Source organism: Acipenser ruthenus, chromosome 17 (genome assembly GCF_902713425.1).
Source record: "Acipenser ruthenus chromosome 17, fAciRut3.2 maternal haplotype, whole genome shotgun sequence".
NCBI lineage: Eukaryota > Metazoa > Chordata > Actinopteri > Acipenseriformes > Acipenseridae > Acipenser > Acipenser ruthenus.
The window spans coordinates 999184-1021668 of NC_081205.1; the positions used below are offsets into that span (position 1 = coordinate 999184).

Below are 22485 nucleotides of genomic sequence, written 5' to 3' on the forward strand. Positions count from 1 at the left end.
TTGTGTTTACCAAACCTTTAATTCCTGTTAACATAAAACAGAACTCAGATATGTACAGTACGGCCATCCGGATACTGCAGTAACTGTTAAAAGGTGGTATTGATCATACCTTGTAATTTTCATCAGACCGGTCAAAGCTATGGGCTTTTCTTTATAGCACATACATCACTTATCAAGCCTTTCAAAGACATCTGGAGCAGATTATTGTGGTATGTGAACGTTCATAAATCCAGTCTCCATTTTGGTACCTTATGTGAGCACTTTATCCCAAATGAATCCTGATCTTACAGAAAGCTTCATACAGGAACATATTGGTTATTTACACAATACCGTAACAGATTCACATTACAATTGCAATTGTGTCATCACTTCTATTTAGCATCAGATAACAGCTTCATGTGCTCCTGGCGTCTCTCTCGCTTAGGGGCTAGGTGGTGTAGTATGTTGTTGCACTAGTTCTTGGCTCATATCCGGCTAACATTTCAAGTGAAACACGTCTTGTTGTTTCAACAGTGATCCACTTCACAAAAAACACCATTAAGCTGGCACTGTGCAACTTCATAGGAAATGTCAAAAACATGTTAAAAAGTGGATGGGCTGTACCTCCAGTGTCTGCTGTACTAACAGGTAAACTGAGGAGATTGTGCACATTGCTGCCAGTAAACACCTTTCTCAACAACCAGAAATCAAGAAAATAAAGTCTCAAGTCTTGCAGTTTGCTGATTTTGTATGCATGGACGTGTATCTGCAGTTTATATATTTATACACTGAGTGTACAAAACATCAGGAACACCTTCCTAATATTGAGTTGCCCCCCCTTTTGCCCTCAGAACAGCCTCAATTCGTCGGGGCATGGACTTTACAAGGTGTCAAAAGCGTTCCACAGGGATGCTGGCCCATGTTGACTGTAATGCTTCCCACAGTTGTGTCAAGTTGGCTGGTAGTGGATCTGTACTCCGAATATTGATGTCCTTTGGGTGGTGGACCATCCTTGATACACACGGGAAACTGTTCAGCGTGAAGAACCCAGCAGCGTTGCAGTTCTTGACACACTCAAACCGGCGCGCCTGGCACCTACAACCATACCCCATTCAAAGGCACTTAAATCTTTTGTCTTGTCCATTTACCCTCTGAATGGCACACATACAGTACACAATCCAGGTCTCAATTGTGTCAAGGCTTAAAAATCCTTCTTTAACCTGTCTCCCCTTCATCAACACTGATTGAAGTGGATTTAACAGGTTACATCAATAAGGGATCATAGCTTTCACCTGGATTCACCTCGTCAGCCTATTTCATGGAAAGAGCAGGTGTTCCTAATGTTTTGTACACTCAGTGTATATATATATATATATATATATATATATATATATATATATATATATATATATATATATATATAATGTGTATGAATAACTAATTGAAATAGTTTTGAAGGCTGTGCAGTAAATGGAATGTTTCTCTGTCTGGTGCCTTGCTGTGTTTATCTCCTCTGTAAAGAGCCCCAGGTTCACAATCTTCCTCTTCTGTTGAGCAGAGTGCTGGATCCGGAGCACTGTATCATGAGATAAGCCTGGAACACTTTACACTGATTTCTCACTCTTCCTATTTTCCTATTTTTGTTTATGAAAAAATTCTAAAGCCAGGACAGCAATCACCTGCTTGACACAGTGGAGAAGGCCCTGGCTGTTTGTACCAGTGTAAGTCCAGTGGGCCTGGCATTTTACATGATCGCAAAAGCTTTCTTATACAGTATGTTGTGTACTGGTTCCAGAACACCCCTTAATTAATAAACTGGGGGTGAACCCAATATAATAACTCTGTCCCATCCCGTCCTGTCCCCCACCCCCACCACCCACCTCAACGGTGAAATCGTCAATTTGCATTTGAACTGTAAAGCATTTGCATATATTTTGCAGAGAATATTTGATCTGGGTCTGAGTCTTTATTTATAGTTTGTGTTTGATCTTTAATCAACCTTCAGAAGGTGTAAAAAAAAAAAAGTGGAAAATAAACAAAACTTGTATTGAATTAATGGTAACCCACAAGTGCGTTAATCATTAGTGAGATGCCTTGTGCAAACTGGAGAGTATTTGAAAATCCGGCATGAAAGTACTAAACAAGTATTCATTATGAAAATAATGAGAGAGACGATTTGAATATCCCTGCTGCAGCTGTCTCTGTGATTACCTTTTGATTTGTCCTTCAGACTGCTGCAGCTTCGTTCGCTGTGTTTGCCATCATTAAGAATTTAATTGATGGTCGACTTACACAGTATATGTGCTTGCAGGTCATGTACAATATTGCGTTGAGAAAAAGCATGGGGGGGTGGGGGTGGGGGGGTGCATTGGATTAACTACCTCCATTCAACCGGTACATATTTTCCTATGTAAATATGGTAACATGTACCAGAATGTTCAGAACATGGTGTGCACCCTGTGTATACCATGAATGCCTGAGAAGCCTTAGCAAAAAAGACCCTAGTGTACTATACACTGTGAACCTCATATATAATATGCAGAAATACTCCTGGCATTTGTAAAAGGATGCATGTTTTATTCGGAAACATTATTATTGTTTTGGTCAATAAATGAAGTAAACATTGTTCTTTTAACAATGTTGTTTTGCCATGAAATTATCTCTCTTGAGCTGAAACAAAGCATCAGAATAAATTATCAGCCACCTAAAGATTAGCTAATTAGTAAGGATGTCACTTGGTCTCTAAATGAATAAGGAAACACAAAGTCAGCTGTGGAATCCAGACGGATGTTATGGACATGTTATCTAGGGGGTGTGTTGTGTTTTTACAAGTGAAGATGAAGCAGGTCACAAGTGCATCAGGGCAGTGACACAGACAGGCACAATGGAACCAGTATCCACCAAAATACTTTCTCCCATCTCTGATTGCCAATGTCAAACAGGGGTTGCTAAAAACACAGTGCCCTGGGTAAATTCAGTGCAGGTTGAAAATACTTGGCTTGGCTAGTGGCAAAAAGCTCTGCCCTTTACAAAATGAATGAGTGCATATCAGGGTCTCTAGAAGATAGATCTGGTCTATTTCCGCAAATCTGTCCCGTGTCTGTGTTCTCTAATAAAAGAAGCAATATCGGACCGTTTGAGCTGCCTGTTAACACATACAGTGTATGGCTATTCTTAGGTTGTGCACGTTCCAGTTTTGAAAAGCCCCAGTGTTTGATTTTGCAGCCCCAACTAGCCAATAAGTAAGAAGCTTGCTGATTTCTTTTGACTTTGTTCTTTTAACTGTATTAGATCCAGCGAGCTGCATTGTATACCAGTCTTGTCAGTCATTCTTTAATATCTGGCATTAGTTCATTTTGAACTCTTATGTGTAGCACGGATCAGAACAAAATGCATACGTGGCATGTTTTCTAGGTCACGCCTGACTGCACACCTGGCATGTTAACAAGAGCTTAAAGCTTTGCCCTAATACTTCCACCCCCACCCCACCTGTGTAGTGGCTCAATACAGCATGCACCCTCACCAGAGTAAAGAATGCAGTGCAGGAGACTCGACCGTTACAATGTTGCAGTGTCGCTCTCTACAACTCTTTGAAATAGAGCATGTCCTTTGCATTGTCAGCAAAGCTTGGGAAATGCATTTACATAAAAACAAAATATAGAGTCAGGTTCACTTCCTAAAGCGGTGAAGACCTGAATAAGGGTGAGGTTATGTTTATGTCACTGTTATGTGGGTGTCTGCTTCACAGAGGGAAGGCTCGGTGAGATTTGAGGATATGTTTTGAATCGGTGCTGAGCGCACCTGCCAGTACTTGGCTTCAGAGGCTTACTCTTAGCTTTTCACACTCATTGTAAGCTTTTCAGCTGCTGCCTGATACAAACACAGCCATCTCCTCCCTTTTCATCTCAGCTACCTTCCCCCATTGTATTAATAGAAAAAATATATATATAATCATCAAAAAGAAAACCTGGCTTGTTTACTATAAATATGACAAAGTGAAGGTTTTAGCTTTTTTCCCATGGCCTATGCCCTTCTTTTTGTTTGATTCATTGCACTTGTCTGCATCTGTAATTCATATATCAATCATAATCCATAGGTTAATTTCAATCTATAATAAACCCTCACACCCTGATGCATTGATTCTAAACCAAATCAAGTAAACAACAAATCAGGAGAAATTCTGCCCTTCTGTTTGAGGAAGTTCAGTGCCTGAATGTGCTGGAATAGAGAGATCATGTTTGCAGTTATACACATGCGCACACGTTCACAACGCCAGCACAGACTGTTCCAGGCATGGGTCATCCTCAGTGGAGCTCATTTAAAAGCACTCACCTCAGTCATGGTCTGCATCACTCTGCCTGCATTGCTTTGATGAGAGTAAACATGCCTCGAGGCTGTACTTATTCTTGTAATGTAGTTTTAATGGAATTAATGAGAGAGATTATACAAACATACACATAAAATCAGCGTAGGCTTCTGTGATCCTTTTATAGATCCTGAAATATTTGTACTGATTGAGTAATTGGAATTGCAGCTCCCTGATTTTCAGGTTTATATCGAACTCTCCATTTCTGAATTGCAACTCGCTGCCAGGAACTGTATGGTGACCCGTGGAGGCTTCTCCTAAATAAGAGGTTCTGAAGTGTGGCACAGCTGCTAGTGGACAGTACTATCATGTTGTTGCTCATTCAGGTATTATCCCTTGCAGTCCGTGATTTCACTCTTCAGCATTTGTGCATTTTCCGTTTCAAACCTGCTTTATTACTGTGTCATCAGTGACACTCACTCAGGTGTAGGTAATGCTGCAGGACACTAAACCAAACAGACAAATGTTCCAGCTAATGGCTTTCTCAAACAGTTTCTTCTACTTTTACTACTTGTGTTCCTCATCTGAAAGACCCCCTGGCATACTTTGAAAAGGAAAACAGGAGTTTTAGGTTTACTTCTTCAGCACATTTTGTTGTTGTTGTTATCAGATTATACTTTTTTTTACATGAAATCCCAGGGTTTATAGGGTAACTTTATTAGAAATGCAGTGTTTCAGCATTTTAAAATGCATCTGCACCATTAAAACCAAGAACAGTTTGGAAGTGTTTCAAAGGTGTACCCCTTTCAGCACATGCGTGCACACACACACACACACACACACACACACACACACACACACACACACAGACAGACACATTCGGTTCTGCAGCTCTGAAATATTGAACACTAAAATAGTATTAGAAAAGCAAATGGGTCAGATTTTGTGATCTGTCTTCAATGTCAGTTCTGGTGCCAGATGCCCTTATCTATCACTCAAGCATTACTATCGCCATGGTAACTAAGTGCAGAGCACACAAACTGCTGCGAATATTTTCAAGTTTGAAACAAAAATCCAGAAGGGCCGGCCTCATTGTTAAGTGTTTGCAGATGTACGTTTTGGACGTGGGTGCTGTTTGTAACTTCCATCTGTGGCGTGTTCTTGGCAAGTGAGGCTTGCATTCACAAAGCGTGACCCGAGCAGATCAGAAGACATTCTAACAATACGCTGAGGAAGTAACCTTGGACCATTGAAAACAGTTTAGGAAACAGCTATATCTTTTGAGCCTTTTTAGTATTGATATAAAAAGAACATGCTACTCCGCTTGCCTGTCCAAATTGAGCGTTCTCTTCAAACACAGCTGCCCGTATCCTTCTATTTGTAATTTCCCTCTTTATCTCTCTTCCTGTCACGCCCGCGGAGCAGCGCACAGGGCAAGCCTTTTGAAGGCTGGAAGGTGGAACAATTCAGCGTCAGGCTCAGCTGGCAAAGACATCTTCCACATGTCAGGGTTAGCATTGACTCAGGCCAGGTGTGACCTTGGGCACAGCCCAGGTTTGCTGTTGCAAGTCCTAATCAGTTTGTGCACAGTCAGAAGTTTGTTGGCAGTGAAGTGAGTGCTTAGATGAGGCTTTATTGTTTAGGTCAGGCTTAGTAAAAAAATAAATAAAACTTCATCAACGTGAAGTCCAATACATTTACCGTGACACCATTAAACTATAAGTCTACCCTTTATGTGTATCACCTATTTATGCAGTACTTATACTGTGTATTAGCTGTTCTGATACAGACCCATAGGATTTGTGATTGCACCAAATATATAGGGAGAGTGAACAGATTTTTTGTCTATCATGAATATATATATTGTTTAAAACAGCATAAACTGCAGAAAGCCTGTTTATACTGTAGATCTCATTTATATATATTTACTGAGAAGTTTTGAAGCCAGCAACAAACTTTTTTTAATTTTAAAAAGTCTCCAGAAGGTGCTAGGCTATTGCTAGTTTTGCACAGTCTGTAAATGCCTAACAGAGAGAAGCTTTGGTTGCAAGGGTGCACGACATCCACCCGAGAGCATGTATCTGATGGGGTTGAGAGCTGTCCTGTGTTCAGTCAGTGTTTATTTCATTGTAATATGATACTGAAGTGCCAGTAATGATTTGTATGTTTTACTACCAGGAGGCTTTTTTGCTTGTGCTAACTTATTAATTTCTGTCGGCTGCTTTTCTGTCATTCGGAGATACAGTAAATCACATTATTTTTTTTTTGTCATGGATTATGTAGAGCAATAAATTAGAAAAACAAATGATGAAAGAATTTTCCCAATCACCTCCGGGTCTGGGAGGGGATGTTTAACTGTTAGAAAATCAGATTTAGATGAGAGCGTTTCCTCTCCGGGAATGTTTCAAACGAGTCCTGAGTGTTAAAAATGAGTGTGTTCAAACCCTACAAAGGAATTCAGGCTTTTACTGTAATTGACTAGGAGGTGAAGTGAGGACTGGACTGGCTCTGAATTATGTTGCCCTTGTATTTAGTTTTGAACGCAGCCCAGATTTCAGTGACCAAAGGCTGTCGTACTTGCTTTTGAAGGATTTTAAGAAGGTATTAACAAAAAACAGGGTCTCAAAAACAAAACATGGGAAACAGTATGAAAGTATGAAACACACAGGGAAAAAAAACACACATATTCCATTGTACAAGACAAAAAAAGAACCTCCAAAAATCTAAAAGAAATAATACGTGAACAAGTTGAAAGTAGAGATAACACATTCAAACCTATTGTGAGACTATTCCAGGCTGTGACATAAATGTTAGTGCTGAGACAAATATTCTAGTATTCGAACAAACAATTCGCTGGCAAAAATAACAAGGTTCGTATTCGCTCAAAATTATTGTTTTTTATAAATATCAGAATAAAAAATATATCATGCAAAGGAAACCAATAAATGATGTCTGAAATAAATAACCCCCATTCTACTGTACAGAAGAGTGTTTCTGTCTCAGGTCATCTGATGGGATACTGGGTGTATTTGAGTCCTGAGAGAGATTTTCACTGTTAATATGGTATGAGCTATGCCCTTGTTTCCCCAGCTAATTCAAAATGAAAGAATATTTGTACAAATGTTGAAAGAATATTTGAGCCCGTCTCATTCTCGCCCTATACGCTATAGTGACATTTGCCACATGTCGATCACCAAACATTTAGGTTGGAGAAGCCGGGGGGGGGGGGTGAAGAGGTTGCATGTTAAAGGTGATGAGACTCCAGCCTCCGAAGAAGCAAATAGGTGTAACAGCAAACATGTAATAGTTACTTCAGTGGTTCGGTAAATAAAGGCAGTCCTTTCACCCCTGGACTTCAAAGTTGGAATCTGCTCCAGTCTCACTAATTGATTTAACTCAAACCGTGTTGCAATCCTAAAGCCCCCGGAGCAGTCCAGTCCAGGCTGCAGCTCATTCTGAAGATCCTCAGATGATATAACCTGCAGGGGACAGACTTTTGCAATGCCACTATGAATGTCGTATTGGTAGTGGGATCCCCATTCATTAACAGCTCTGTCCTTCAGTGTGTTTAAAATAAATAAATAAATAAATCCATACATCTAACTTCATGCATCCTGCATACACTACTGCTGGCGTAGCTGGTTCCTCAGAGATTAAGGCATCTACTGCACAGTGCAAACAGAGCTTCCTCCAGAGTAACTGCGGAGTGATGCTATCTATTAAACAAAAAAAAACTGCACTGCTTTAATGGAGCATTCTGATTGAAGTTACAGCCACTGCTCCTGGGCTGTTTCCCGAAGGCTTGTCTTGGTATCTGCTGAACCAGGGCCAACAATAATTGTCTTAATCAGGTTTTGGTATGGCGAGTGTGTTTGCTGTACCTGTGTTCGTTTTTTTTTTTTTAAGACTTCAAACGCCCATGTGCCAGTCAGGATTATTAAGTGATTACAGTATCTGGTATTGTATCTAACTGCCTGGAGAATTCAAATGCCAGTGGAAGGGCGCAGGTACTAAAAGATAAACCTAGCTGTCGTTCTTTGTGCAACACAATGGGAAAGCCTGTTTTGTGCAGCAATTATCTAATTTACAGAGCCCTCTAGACTCAAAAGAGGGTATAAGCTATAAAATGTCTAAGTGCTTGTTGTCTAAGGTGCTGTGCATGAAAGGAGAATAGTGGCGCACTTGTTTCAGCCTGCTCCCCTGAACCAGTCATTTCGGTATGAAGGGAGAGGTGTGGAATCTGCAGTAGCTCACTTAACTAGCTCTTTGGGTTCAATGTTTTGTTTTTAAATTAAGCAAGTAATCTTTTCAAAAGCATTTTACAACTGTATATAAAAATCCAGTCCCATTAAATGCAAATACACGCTTACAAACATGTCGGTTACAAAAACACAATTGTGTTCTGCGAGGTGTGGCTTGTTTTGTCTGGTGAATGTATTACCATGAAGCCATAAATCTCTCTGAGGTTTGCATTGCTTGCTACACATTCCGCAGAATAGGCTGAACCGCACAGGTTTGTAAACAGTCTATTGTTTTACCTGCAGCACAATGCCTGGGATGAGTGCTGCTTTCACGTGGCTCCCTCAGGTCTGGCCCGCAGAGCAAAGCAAGGCGACTCAGCAGCAGAATGCAAACCAGGTCATGGCTCTTTGTGAATCCCCAGGTCTGTTACCACAGGCGGGGTTCAGTCCTGTCAGCATCTAGACCTGGAACACAATGTTAAAAACGGTCTCTATAGAAACAATGGAAATGCCATCCACAAAGGGGAGTAAGGAATCGGAGAGCTGAAGGACAAAGCGCAAAGACTGCAGCTTGCTATAGGAGATCAGAATCTTCGAATGAGGGCCAGTTCAGTGCAATTCAGCCCCTGGTCATTTTCCCCTGTATATCTGTAGTCCTGCCTCTGCCTGATCAACAGCTCGAGATTCAGCCCAGATAAACAGGCAGGCAGCTTAGAGGCTGTGCCTTCCTCAGATGAGAAAGAAAAGTAGCATTTCTCATCTCCCAGGGGAAAGATCGTAACCCAGGGAGATTGACAATTTCTAGTGGTGCTGGCAGCAGCAGAATACCTGGTCAGAAAGATAGAAGTGAAAAGCGAGGAAAGACCATTGAAAGCAGACAGGGATTCCACGTTCCATATAAACTAGGTTTTCTATTTGTTATCTGCTAGTGCAGGCTAGGTTTTTAAATACAAAAATAATGCGATATATCCAGCAAGTGCTCTTTCTTATAAGATTGTTTTTTAAGCATTGAGTGGTAAATATTTTGGATAAATGGTACATTTTCATCACCCAGTCTCAGATTATTTTGCAGAACAGGCACAAAATCTGTCCTGTTTTAGGATACAACTGGTTTCCCAGACCCAGATTAGTACTAATCCTAAATTATCTAATGTAACCTTGGGTAAAGTTGCCAAGATTAGTGCTGATCGTAAATTTATATTGTTTGTTTAAATGATATTAGCAGTCGTGTAGATAGCTTCAGATCAGTTCAATCTCTGTGTGTGTGTGTGTGTATATATATATATATATATATATAATCCTTATAAATGGAGGCTCTCTTGGATGCTGTTTGTAATCAGGTTGTGACACTCCTCTAACCTCCAGAGGAAATCCTACCACACAAATAACCACACGTTATTAATTATTAACAACAGATCATTACATTACACCTGTGTGTGTGTGTGTGTGTGTGTGTGTGTGTGTGTGTGTGTGTGTGTGTGTGTGTGTGTGTGTGTGTGTCATGCAGTACCCTAATAGCCTCCATCAAAGAGCATGCGTCCCTGTTTATGCTAAGGTGAAGTCATCCTAAACTTAGTAATTTTTCTCTCTCTCTCTCGCTCTCTCTCTCGCTCTCTCTCTCTCTTTCCACAGAGGCCTTTATGTTTTTCTAATAATTGGCAGCAGAGGTTGAATTTTTCTTCCTTTTAAGTGATGAATAGTTGGCTGCAGATCAAAGGCAGGCCCCTGTGCTTTTCTGGCTGCCACAAAGGGGCGTTGGAGTTGGCACGAGGCCCAGCTCCTCAGCGATAGGCATGCAGATGAGGTGCCAAGCGGAGGGGTCAACAGCAAAGTGTCTGTGCGTGCTCTTCCTCCAAGCCCATCCGGTTTCATCTCTCGCTGTCTTTTGTTTTTGTTGTTCTTCCAGACCAAAATCAGGTTGAAGCAGATTGAAAAGGAATACAGTCAGAAGCTTGCCAAGTCTTCCCAGGTAAACAATCTCTCTGACCATTTTCAAGAACTAACCAACATTAGCATTACACACACACACACACACACACACACACACGCACCCCTACCCCCCATTCAGATGTATATACACCGTGTTTACAAAAATAAATGCAGATAAAACGGAGATATACAATCCTGTGTTAAGAAAATATACCCCAGCCTTTTTTTCATGGTCGCAGCCAATTTATTTCCCAACCAGCTTACTTGCTCCATGTGCTTTACATTAAGAAGCCTGAAGCTTTTGCAGGTAGACAGTGCTGTGTGGATAATAGCTGGAGGATTAGGGCGAAGCCTGGAATGGGACTGTATATAATGGTACCAGATAAAGAGCAGTCTTTAAACCCAGATCGGGTCACAAAGGATGCTTCCTGACTGAGCCCCAGAGGGAACGCTCTCACAGTACTGTACTTGTAGAGTGGCACCAGAGCTGGTAATCAAGGGTGGGGTGTGGCAAGGAGGGGAGGAGGGTTTCTTTATTGTGAAGCTTTAAAGAAAGCTCTCGCTGCTTTCAGCATGCCCTAATCCCAAGTTTTAAACTGTGCTTGTATTTGTTTCAACCCTGTGTTGCATTGCATCCAGTGCACTGAATACATAATAATATAATGGATGTCCGGTCTCTTAAAGGGGTCAAAGGGAATTCCCCAATCCATCCTACTCATTTGAAAGGGTTGCAGTTAAGAGTGGTTCAAGGCTTCAACAGCAGTTCAGGATGCTGGCATTTTCCATACCCAGTCTACGTCATTTCTGAATGGTGTATTGCATGTGGATTAAATGTTTAACATGAGGTGCAGGTTTATAATGGTGAAATTGAGGAAAAAATAAACTGACAGTACTTGACTTCTATTTTAGGTATACTAACACATGAGGCATTCAGAGAGGGATGTAATTATGTATGATGTAATTGTGCTTGATTATCGCTTTGCATCTCAAGTTGTTATTTTCAAGGTCCTGTACTGTAGAGAGGCAGACAGTCGGACGTTGTAATGAAAAGTAACTTCTCATGTTACATTGTTGCGCAGCCCTGCGGATCACAAGACTGTATACACTAGATGCAAACATGTGTAGGTAGCTATGTGTTTATATTCCTCTCTGTGAACACAAAGCACCAAAAAGAACAAAGCAAGCGGAACTCTGCGATCGACCCGTAGCTAATCATGTACGTACATTGTCATCTCAGGAAAAAAACATTTTTATTAAAAATGTATTCAAAATAACAAAGACATGGAAAGAAAAAAAGCTGGTTTCTAGGTTAAAGCTGTACAGTAAAAGCACATTTGATCTCCCAGCTCTTTCTCTCTTCGTGTTTCTTAGAACTCAAAGCAAATGTACTTTTCCCTAGCAACAAAAGATGTGGAGATATGCTTGGTCACAGGGCACAATACTCACGAGTAACAGCCTGATTTACACTGTTTATGGAGTCTTGTCAAGACCCCTATTGTCATAGTAATTTTAGAGCTATTAATTAGAATAGTATTGATCCCCATTCTTCCCACAGCACCCGTCCCACTTCCATCAGAGCTAAGAGAGGGGGGGCTTTTTGTTTCTCTATTTTTTAAACGCACGTTCTGTTTTATTTGGAATAAGCGAAGCTCAGTGTTCACGGAGTGCGTCTCTGTGAAGCTTCTTGATTAAAGGGTCAGGTTTCTCGCTGGGGTGATGAGTCCAGCTGTAGATTAGGGAGCTACACCCTTGGAAGAGAAACCAGAGAGACAGACCATTATAATCAAAATGTGGCTCATCTGTCTCTGCAGAAGAGTTTACTACACGAGTCAGAGAGAGACAGGCGGCATAACAGGATAACGAGGTGACTTTACGAGGCCGTAGTGTTATAGCTATTGTGGAGAAGCTTGTACTGTAGGGTTATAAACATTTTATACATGCCAGTAGCTCTCTCGCATGTTAGAATGTGCAAGGTTATTGGTCAACCCCCACTCGAAATAAAAAATAACTATTTCACCTCGATCAGGAAATAAGTAAAACATGGCACCTAAAGCTAATGAAAGTTTACTAACTCTATAGCAGCCATAGTTGAAAACGAGACATTTTGTGTTTGAATTGAAAGTGATGGTCTCGAGGAGTCGAATGGGTCAAAGTTCAAGTATATTTTCCTCTAGAGGAATTATTGGCAAAATAGTTCATTTTAAATCATTTGGCTTCAATACAATAAAACTGAGTTTCATACTGCCCCAAAGGAAGTCCTTTGAAGTGGAGAAAGTAAGTTTGAAACTAAAGGAAACTGGAATAGAAGCGGTAATAAGCTTCAGAAGACCAGCCCAGTGTGACATATAGTCAAAGCAACCTTAAAAAAGCAGGAAAGAACAACACGAAGCATTAGTCTGCTCCTTTAGGCTACAGAGTAGTTTTAAGGATCTATATTGCGAAATAATTATTACTAAGAAAACTGACGTCACCATAATAATGGGTCATTTGTTACTTTAATGTGGTTCCACTGACAAAATAAGCCTGATCTATCTCTCTGCAGCCTCTCCAAATCGCTCACTCCCAACACCCACACACTGTGTATTCCAGTCAGATTGTTCCTCCAAAGTTTATACACACTAAACAATGATGTGTCTTGCCCAAAGCATGCTGCAAAGGGCTGTTCTCTGTTTCTTGGCTCATGTTTAAATAAAAATGTCCATTTTGACTTGAGGAGGATTTGAAAGTAGCCCGCCTGCACTTTTCCTTTTGATTTGTGCCATGAGTTCCCCGGCACAAAGTGACTCTTTATGTGTTGAAAACAGACCTGCACACAAGAGGCTGGACAGTGACCTGCACACTAACGTGAACACAGTCACAACCGAGCAGATCTGCTGTCAAGTTTGCAATTGTTAGGATTGTTGGCTAAATGTAACTTTGGTACAGAGCGGAAGGCTATTTTTGCAATGTGCAAAATAATTCCTCATTGACATAAAAAGTGCGCTCTGTTGATTGCACACAGTACTGGAGTGTCTCATTAAGGGGGCATGTTTAAGCAACTCACCCCATTACTACTCTTCATAATTCACTGCTGTGATAGAAACTTGAGCCTGTGTAATATCTTCTTGACCTGTGTATCACTTCGATGCCTCGGGTAGCTTTGCGGAACCAGGAGCATTAGCACAGCAGCGGTGCTTTCTGGGAAATGTAGTTTTCTAACACTTAATAATAGTTACCCACTCCCTGTTTCCCCCCCCCCCCATGCAGACGATCGCAGACCTGCAGTCCACAGTGAGCTCGCTGCGAGAGGAGGCTGGTCGGCAGCAGCTGTCAGCAGAGAGGCACCTCCAGGAGAGGCTAGGCAAGGTTCAGGAGGAGAAGAGAAGCCTCACCAGAGAGCACGACAAGACCAACAAGGTGAGCAGGGGAGAAGCCAACCAGAGCAGGGTGGGGAGGAGCCAGCCAGCCAGGGAGCAGGGAGCTGGGGGGGCTGCACAAGGACACAAGAAGAAATACCTCCGTGGACAGGCACACTAATGCATATGGAGTCAGATTCAAAACATGCTCATTATTTGATTGCCGAAATACTTTTATTGATAAGGACGGTGAACAAGATGAAGTGCTTCAGTCGCTTCTGTTGATTGTTTACCAGGATAAACTGTCGTTGTTGTATCTGTTCAGTATCATAAAACAAAAACCTGCAGTGAATGACTCTAGTACTCGGTGGACCAAGAAAGGCCAACGATTGAACAAGCATGGAAATCCAGGGCTGCAGGATAGTTACCCACTCAATAAACAACACAAAGAGAAGAGGACAGAGAGTTTGTTTTATTTGTTGTTGCATATGTTGAATTATAGTGTGGGTTTCTGTCCAAGTTCAAATGCACATCCCTTCAACTGTAAATACAGCTCCCTGAGGCAGCAAACCATAATACAATGAGAAAAACATGAGAAATAAACAAAATGAACTAGTCACGCGGAATCGGCAGTACACAGTGGCGCAGGACTGAGTGATTCAATCAGCCTTCGTAACCTGCACAAGAAAGTCAGAGATGCACAGATGTTACAGGTTCACATCTAAGATGTTAATGTTCTAAGAGGAGGCGGGGGCGCCGCTTCATCACTTATTCACCCTCAGTGTGGGATTGTGTGGGCCTGTTAGTGTACTTATTTTTGTTTTACATAGCCAGCAGTGCAGTTTTAATTCGTCATTCATTTGCAAATCGGGAATGCTTGCATTCCGTATTGTTGTAGTCTGATTGGTAGACACTGTGCGACCTGGACTTAGCAAGTCACACAGCTTGCTTTGTCTTGAATATTGACAGCAACTTAAATATTGCAAATTACCCCAGTCAACATACGATACATATTCCAGCTATTTGGCTTCTGTAAGCTATTGTGTGATCCGTCCTCCACAGTATTAACTAGAAAGCATACCGTTGGTGTGCTCATTATCATGAACTGTAAGAGTTAATTGTAAGTTAACAAGCTCTATTAATTGCAGGCTGGTGATTACATTCCAGATACTGTGGTGCAGGCTTAGGTAGAGAAAAAAAGGAAAGCTGTTTTGTCTCTTGGAGTACATAACAACCTCGTTGCATACTGAAAGTGTTTCCATGCTGCCTGCTTCAAAGACTGCTTATGAATGCTAAAGGGCAAAAGAAAAACATCAAAGTACTGTGCATTGAAATGTACGAATTCCAAGACAGTAGTTCTGGATGCCCTGCTTCATGCCAGAAGTCCTTTTCTCCTTGAAGATTAAGCCAGTTTGTTTTTCATTTTGATTGAAGTTGTACCGGCCCTTTCCTAAAAAAATGTGGTCTCTTTCATACTGTTTTTTTTTTTTAGGGGTTATTGTTTATACAGTGAAAAAAATGCTGTACTTGATAAGATTCTGTACTCCTCATGCTGTTCCTGTGCTATGATCACTTGAATACGTTGTGTATAACCTCTAACTGCTGCAAGCTGTAGTCCCCACTGTTAAATCCGATATTGGGGAATGAAACCAGACTGACCTGCAAAGTCTAATTTCTGAAACGGTTCACAGAAGGCAAAACTCTGGGGAAAAATGACAAGAAGGAATTATATAGTGTAAAATTGAACAAGATTGTCGGAGTGTGCAGCTTTATGTTTTAGTGCATTCGATAATCTCATGTAAGAGTGGTGAGACTGTAGGGGTGTAACGTTTGCTGTTTTGCATACATGGTGGGCTGTGCTTTGTTTGAATAGCAAAGATCATAATCTCAATGTAAATACCAGGCTGCTGTACACATTTGAAGTTTCGTAATGCAAATCATGGAAGTGCTGTCTTTAAGGAATTGAAGATTAAAGTATCCCTCCTCCCACTAATCATACACACACACACACACACACACACACACACACACCATTATAGTACATTATTTTAATAATTGACCTACTACTATTAAGGCCTCCGGTAGACTTTTGCGATATCATTTTGTAATTTCTTTGTTCATATAGTTTTGGTTTTTTTTTAAGTATGTCTCAATCTTAAAATTCTAGGTGATGCAAAACTTTTGTCCATTGCTGTATAGTCTCAGAGGCTGTGTTTAGTTTACAGCCACTGGGAACTGGATTTAGGTCGACTGGCATTCAGAGGTATTGATGGGATTAAACTGGGAAGTGGATTTGAGAACCACTGAACTGGGGCTGGTTTAGGACGACTTGCATTCAGAGGTATTGATGGGATGAAGCTGGACTTGACAATCAACACTGAGTATTAACATTTTGTATTTCTGATCACACGGAGGGACCCCAGGATCACACTTGGCTCAAATCAGAAAGGAAAGGAGACGCTACCTCTCTGTGTGGACGGCAGTGCTATGAACTGCATAATGTGACAAAGTTCCCACGGTGAGGTCAGTCTGAGATTGTTTTAGTGTGAGCCCTTCTAAGCTGCGGTCTATATTGTGCACAATTCATTCTATCAACAGTGTGGCCGGTCAGAGTGTTACTGTTTCCTCTGTGGCTGTTTTAATGGGGGCTTACGCTAAGCTGCCCTGCCTAGCAAATGTACTCGGCAGTAACTAAACAAGGGGTCCTTGCCTGTAGCATAACACTCCTTGCCATGAGCTCGGCCCTTTAAATTAGACCCGAGAACTGTAAGCGACTTTTAAAATGGTAAGTCGTTTAGCATTCTGTTTGAACTGTTGATTTGCATGTCAAAAAAACATGCAAGCTGCACTTCACTGCAGACAAATGAAATCGTTGAACAGAAACATCGTTCTGGCTCCGACGGCACAGTGCTTCGAGGCACACAACACGCCAGGTACAGTGCAGTGTTCCTGTTGCGAGGCAGCTGTCACTCTGAGAACAGAAAGACTCCTCACTCCTGACTGCCATCGGTAATGTGTCAGAGCCGTGAAGACATCTGAGCTGAGAGAGAGTAAACGGAACAATAAACCTACAGCCGACAGGTTTGTGATAAGAGGTTGCAGGTAACAGGAGAGACCAATTTCTTTTGAATACGTGCAGGTATGTCCAAATAAAGAGTGATGTGCTGCTTCTTTATAGGCGGTACGAGATATGGTTGTAGCAAAATCAGTGTTTCTGTATATCTTACACCTTTCATGTACCTCCATTCGCTATATAGGGCTCACATGTGCAGTCGAGTTTCAGCAAACATGTCATTTCAGTTCAATGCTCCCTCGCCTCATACAGTATACTGTACAATACTGCAACATGTATTCTGTTGGCACCTAAGGTTTGTCATTTTGAAAATGCCAGGGGCGATAACATGTATGAACCTGATTTGCAGAGGACATCAGTTCACTGTATTTGTATTGTCTGCAGTAATGTTAAAAAATTACCCCTTGGGGAAACACCACCAGGGATGAAAAAAAGTTAAAGGGGTGGTATTTAGCTCCACCGCTGTTTAGATCATTAAAATAGAGCCCTATCGACTTAACTGTTCTGTACATCAAGGTGAGCTGACAGCTTACCAACAGCACAGAAAATAGCTGGTCATTGAAACTGGAAAAAACAGATGACTTTCATGATCCAAATCCCTACTTGAGACCCACAATGCTGAAAACACCCATGGAACACAGACCTGTGTCAATGTGTGCAGAGACTGCACCCAGTTCATCTAGCAGTTAAAAGCTGAGGGAGAGGGAATGCCTGGCGTGCATTGTAAGTGCGGAGGTCACCGAGTTAGTGGTGTTTAATGCGATTAATAGATACTGATAAGAACTGTACCACCACAGCATGACTGACTTATTGTTGGCTTTGATTTCTCAAAATCTTAACCGTCTGTGTCGTAATTAGAAAAAAGCAATCTATAAAGTAAGCATCACATAGAGAAACTTATTGTGAATGCCGATGCGTGAAACAGTTTTATGTGCCATCATATACAATGTAATTAAATCACTGTCAGTTGAAGCTCTTGTTGTCTTTGTGTCGCTTTTGGAGCAAATCTTTCTGCAAGCACACAAGTGTCTTGGCTCTGATTCATGCCTTTGCGTAGGAGAGCTCAGCAATATGTCTCTGCTCCAGTTTAACCCTAGATATTTGTGTTCGGTTGTTATTGAAGACAGCCTGCATGAGCACAGTGTAAAGATAACTTTGCCCGTGGCAAGGACTGCTTGTGAGGATCAAGTTAAGCTTTTTGATAATACTTCACATTCCAGAAACACAAACTAGTTCTGTTTCTTATGCATTGATAGTCTGTTTCATGTCGGAATTTTTATTTTTTTGTCTTGCCATAAAGAATTTTTCCATCACATGGTATGAGGAATCAGAGGTTATTGTAATTGCTTATGAATAAATAAGAAAGGAATATTTGTAGAGGACATTCCCATTGGTCTGGCTTTGCAAGCTGGGCAGATCTCAACTGCAGTACATTTTGCGGTGTCTCATTGTAAAGATGTAGTGGCTGTCGTTGTTTTAAACTGCTATTTTCATGCCCTAAATCGGAATGTTAAAAAGGTTCTAGAAGCTGGGCTGGGTGGTTAACACTGCTTTGGAAGCTTTCAAAACTCTGCCACATTCCACCTTTGAAATACGGTTTGCACGATTTCAGTCATTCAAGATTTGTTTCGTATGCATGGTGACCGCGTGATAAGGGTCAGCAGAGCCTCATTCTCACTCATCAAGACTAGCCCATCGGCCGAAGTCAAAGATTAGAGAATTCAAACGTGTACCTCATTCTTCCAGTCTTTACACGTGCCTGAGAGTTTGAAATCATGCATTATTATTATTATTATTATTATTTATTTCTTAGCCGACGCCCTTATCCAGGGCGACTTACAATTGTTACAAGATATCACATTATTATTTACATACAATTACCCATTTATACAGTTGGGTTTTTACTGGAGCAATCTAGGTGAAGTACCTTGCTCAAGGGTACAGCAGCAGTGTCCCCCAGCTGGGATTGAACCCACGACCCTCCGGTCAAGAGTACAGCGCCCTAACCACTACTCCACACTGCTACCCAGTGGAGGCATTCCTAACAACTTCCATGCAATCCGTGTCTGTGCTCTGCAGCTGCTTTCGTATTCGCTGCATGTACTTTAACTTAGTTTTTTCTTCTAAAATAAGACAGCCCAGCAGGTGGTTGTCCCAATAGTGCAGGAATGAGGTGCAAAAACAGAGGCGGGTGGGTTTTGTGCTCGCCATGGTTTCGACTGTGCAGAAGATAAGAGAGATTCTGACTCAAACGATGCTCGTCTTACAGTTTGGGGGGGTGGGGTTAAGGTGGATTTTACTTCTCTCCTGTATTTAAGGTGGCAGCTTTACTTATGAAGATCAGGCAATGTTATTTCCAGATGACGGTTAGTCCTAAAAATATCTGCTCAAGTGGATGCTGTGTAACTTTCCATGTCATAATTCAAAGCTGAATTAGGAATTCGGCTGAATTGTTAAAAGAATGTCAGGAAACAGTTGCATCTCAAATATAAAAGAAAATAAATGCTGTGAAGATTGCTAGCACTATAAATTATAAAAAAAGAACTTTGAGACAATCCATTTTTGGGATGGCCTGTTTTAGTGAAAGTCTAGAGTGCTTTGCAAATGTGCAAGCATCACTTTCAGCTGCAGATCTTCATCCACATCCCACCTACAGTGACCTCACAGGTAGGTGGGATGTGGATGAAGGTGGAAATCAAGTGAAATGCTGTCCATACAATAATGCTATGCTCTGATTTGTCAGAAGCCTGGCTTTCAATATGGTCATTGCTCTAAAACCACTGCAAGCATAGCAAATTGAACAACTCCTAAAAGGTGTAGACATTGGCATTAGACATCTGTATTGATACAGCGTTGTTTCAGAAAGCAATACAGGCTGCCCCAGATACAGAATATGTGCCGCTGATGATGAAAACGTCGAGCTGTTTGACGGCTCAGCAGGCAATGCAGCCCTTAGCCTGCGCATCCAGACTTTAGAAGCTGTGCCAGACACAAAAAGAGGCAGACCACAATTCTTCTTCTCCTTCTCCTTCTCCTTCTCCTTCTCCTTCTTCGTCATCTTCATCTTCTCCTTCTCCTTCTTCATCTTCATCTTCTTCTCCTTCTTCATCATTTTCTTCTCCTTCTTCATCTTCATCTTCATCATCTTCATCTTCATCTTCATCATCTTCATATTCATCTTCTTCATCATCTTCATCTTCTTCTTCATCATCTTCATCTTCTTCTTCATCTTCATCATCTTCATCTTCATCATCTTCATATTCATCTTCTTCATCATCTTCATCTTCTTCTTCATCATCTTCTTCTTCATCTTCTTCTTTGTTTAAACCAGTAGCTGGATGAAATACGAAGCAGAAACTCACTTCAAAGCAGAATTTCTTTGAATATATATTGTGTTGCAGTAACAGAAAAAAAGGGTTCCCACCAGCAAGGAATTTTACCATATGTGAAAAGAAAACATGTGGATTAGGTTAAAACCATAAGATTTCCTTAAAGGGAAGTAATTGTTGTAGTTTTGGTGGAGAGAGAGAGGAACAAAAATGAGGGAAACCACAATACAGGGAAATAGACTTAATCCTGACATACAAATCAATATACCTGGTCTAGAGACTCCACAGCCTGTAGTTTGGTGGTTTATGTAGTTTACCTTCTGTGTGTCTGGCACTTTCTAATCGAATCCCTAAATAAGTATTTAAAGAGCACCCCATTGAATCGCGCAGAAAAAAGGGAGCCTTGCCCTAACAAAACAAGTGCTGGAACCTGAAAGGACGTCCAAACTTGTGCTTTAGTTACAGAGGGTTTAAAATGCCTCCCTTATCTGTGCACAAAGACCACCCACGGAAGGTGGTTCATGTCCCATGTGTTTTTTTTTTAGGTGTGTTTTTTTTTTTTTTTTTTTAAGAGAGGTGAGTCATGCTCATTATCCTTCGACGGAGCTGAAAAAAGAAGAAAAGGGATTGGGGGGAGAATAACTCTCAAACCGTGGCGAGATTATTTATGAAAACAGCCACGTCAACACAGGCCCCTCAGGAAACGGACTTTTGAGAACTTTTGGTCTGTTTTAATTCAATATCATGCACTGGGAGTGATAAAGAGTGCATCACTCCCAACCACCTGGCTCTGTTGGAAGGTACCCCTGTAAAGACTCAGTGGGATTGAATCTCCATAGCAACACACCTGGGACTGATCCGGGCACAACTGGACACTTACTGGGGTCTGTTCAGCTGATCTAAGCAGTGACGGGTCTAAATACCACCACTGGTTTATAGTATTAAAATGGCAACAAAACTGCTTTTTAAATATTTTTTTTTTACTTAGATTAGAAGACATTTCCACACACATAGGGGGTGTCGTTTTTCACAGTCTTGTTCTTTAATTGGTTTAAACCACGGCTATATTTAGATCTGTGGCCGTTTAGATCAACTGTATAGACCCCACTGTGTTGGTTTAAGACAGAGCCTTACATAACATGGGCTGGATTAAAGAAAAGTCATACTTCTACAACTTTAAATAACAACCATCCAATCATTGGAGCGTATTGGACTTAAAAATATGGTTTTGCTTACCGTAACCGCAAGTTCAAGGGAGCTGGAACTAAGACACAAGACAAGGATAAACTGACTAAGACAATTTAACATCTCCACTTTGCTTTAGGCATTAGAGTTCGTTTCAGTGTGTGGGTTGTGTATTCTAACTCCCCTTTAATGTGTAGTTGATTACCTTCAACCCTAACGGGATTTTGAATTGATTGGCAGTAATTCATCTGTGCAGCCAGGGATCAATCTGTGAGAGTAAATGGAAAGCCCTACTGATATGGACCTGAGAGCTTTCCAGAAAAGCAGGTTTTAAAACTTTGGGAGGTTCATCTCATTTGCTGCACAGCCCTATCGAGACTGTCATACTCGCTAGCAAGAGGCTGAGCCTCCCAGTAATGAGAAAAGTGACCCTTCGCGTTGCCTGGATATCTCATCTCTGACGACTGTAGCTTGTCTGCATTCTTCTCGAGCCATAGGTGCAGTGCAATTTACTTTTAAGTACACTGAATTAAAATCGGTAAGACGGCTACAGCGCTTTAATGGTGAACTCTCCGAGAAGTAGTGTGCAGATGTCGAGGTTCCAGTTGTTCACAGCGGGTGTGTGCAGTTGGTTCCTGCATCCTCCCCAGCAGTAGAGTGTCTCTGTCTGGTGAGATGATGCATGCTGCAGGCAGCCTCAGCCACGGCTAGCCATCATCCCGTCCAAACCCAGCGAGCGCGTTGTCAAGGGGAACACTGGGCCGCACTGTTCTTTTACAAGGGACAGGAAGCCTCCGTCTACAGACACTTTCCATTTTGATTATTTTTAGACGGATGTTGATGCTTGTGTAGTTTTTCCAATGTTGATCCTGTGGGTTAGCAAGTTGCTAAAAGTAGCTGGGTAGCTGGTTTTGCACCTGCACATTGACCGCAGGCAGGCAGACAAAGACAGACAGGCAGACAGAAAGACAGACCCTGCAAACAGGACACAAGCGCTCCAAAGCCAGGCTGGCACTGCAATAGAGAGAGGGTCACATTATACATGTGGAGGTGCTTGGAAGACATTGAAAAAGACACTTTGTTCAAATATTAGTCTACCTTTTAAAGC

At 41.4% G+C, this 22485-nt stretch overlaps 1 protein-coding gene across 4 annotated transcripts in view; it reads left to right on the forward strand.

The window, feature by feature from the left end:
- Positions 1–22485, forward strand: part of LOC117423537 (centrosomal protein of 112 kDa-like) — a 107222-nt gene that overhangs the window by 73115 nt on the left and 11622 nt on the right. For 3 of the 4 annotated variants that reach the window (XM_034039486.3, XM_058989713.1, XM_034039488.3), the window contains 2 exons: positions 10433–10495; positions 13702–13851. In XM_034039486.3, the coding sequence (XP_033895377.3) occupies positions 10433–10495; positions 13702–13851 (213 nt within the window). The remainder of the gene's footprint in view (positions 1–10432; positions 10496–13701; positions 13852–22485) is intronic. The other variant, XM_058989714.1, reaches the window with a different exon arrangement.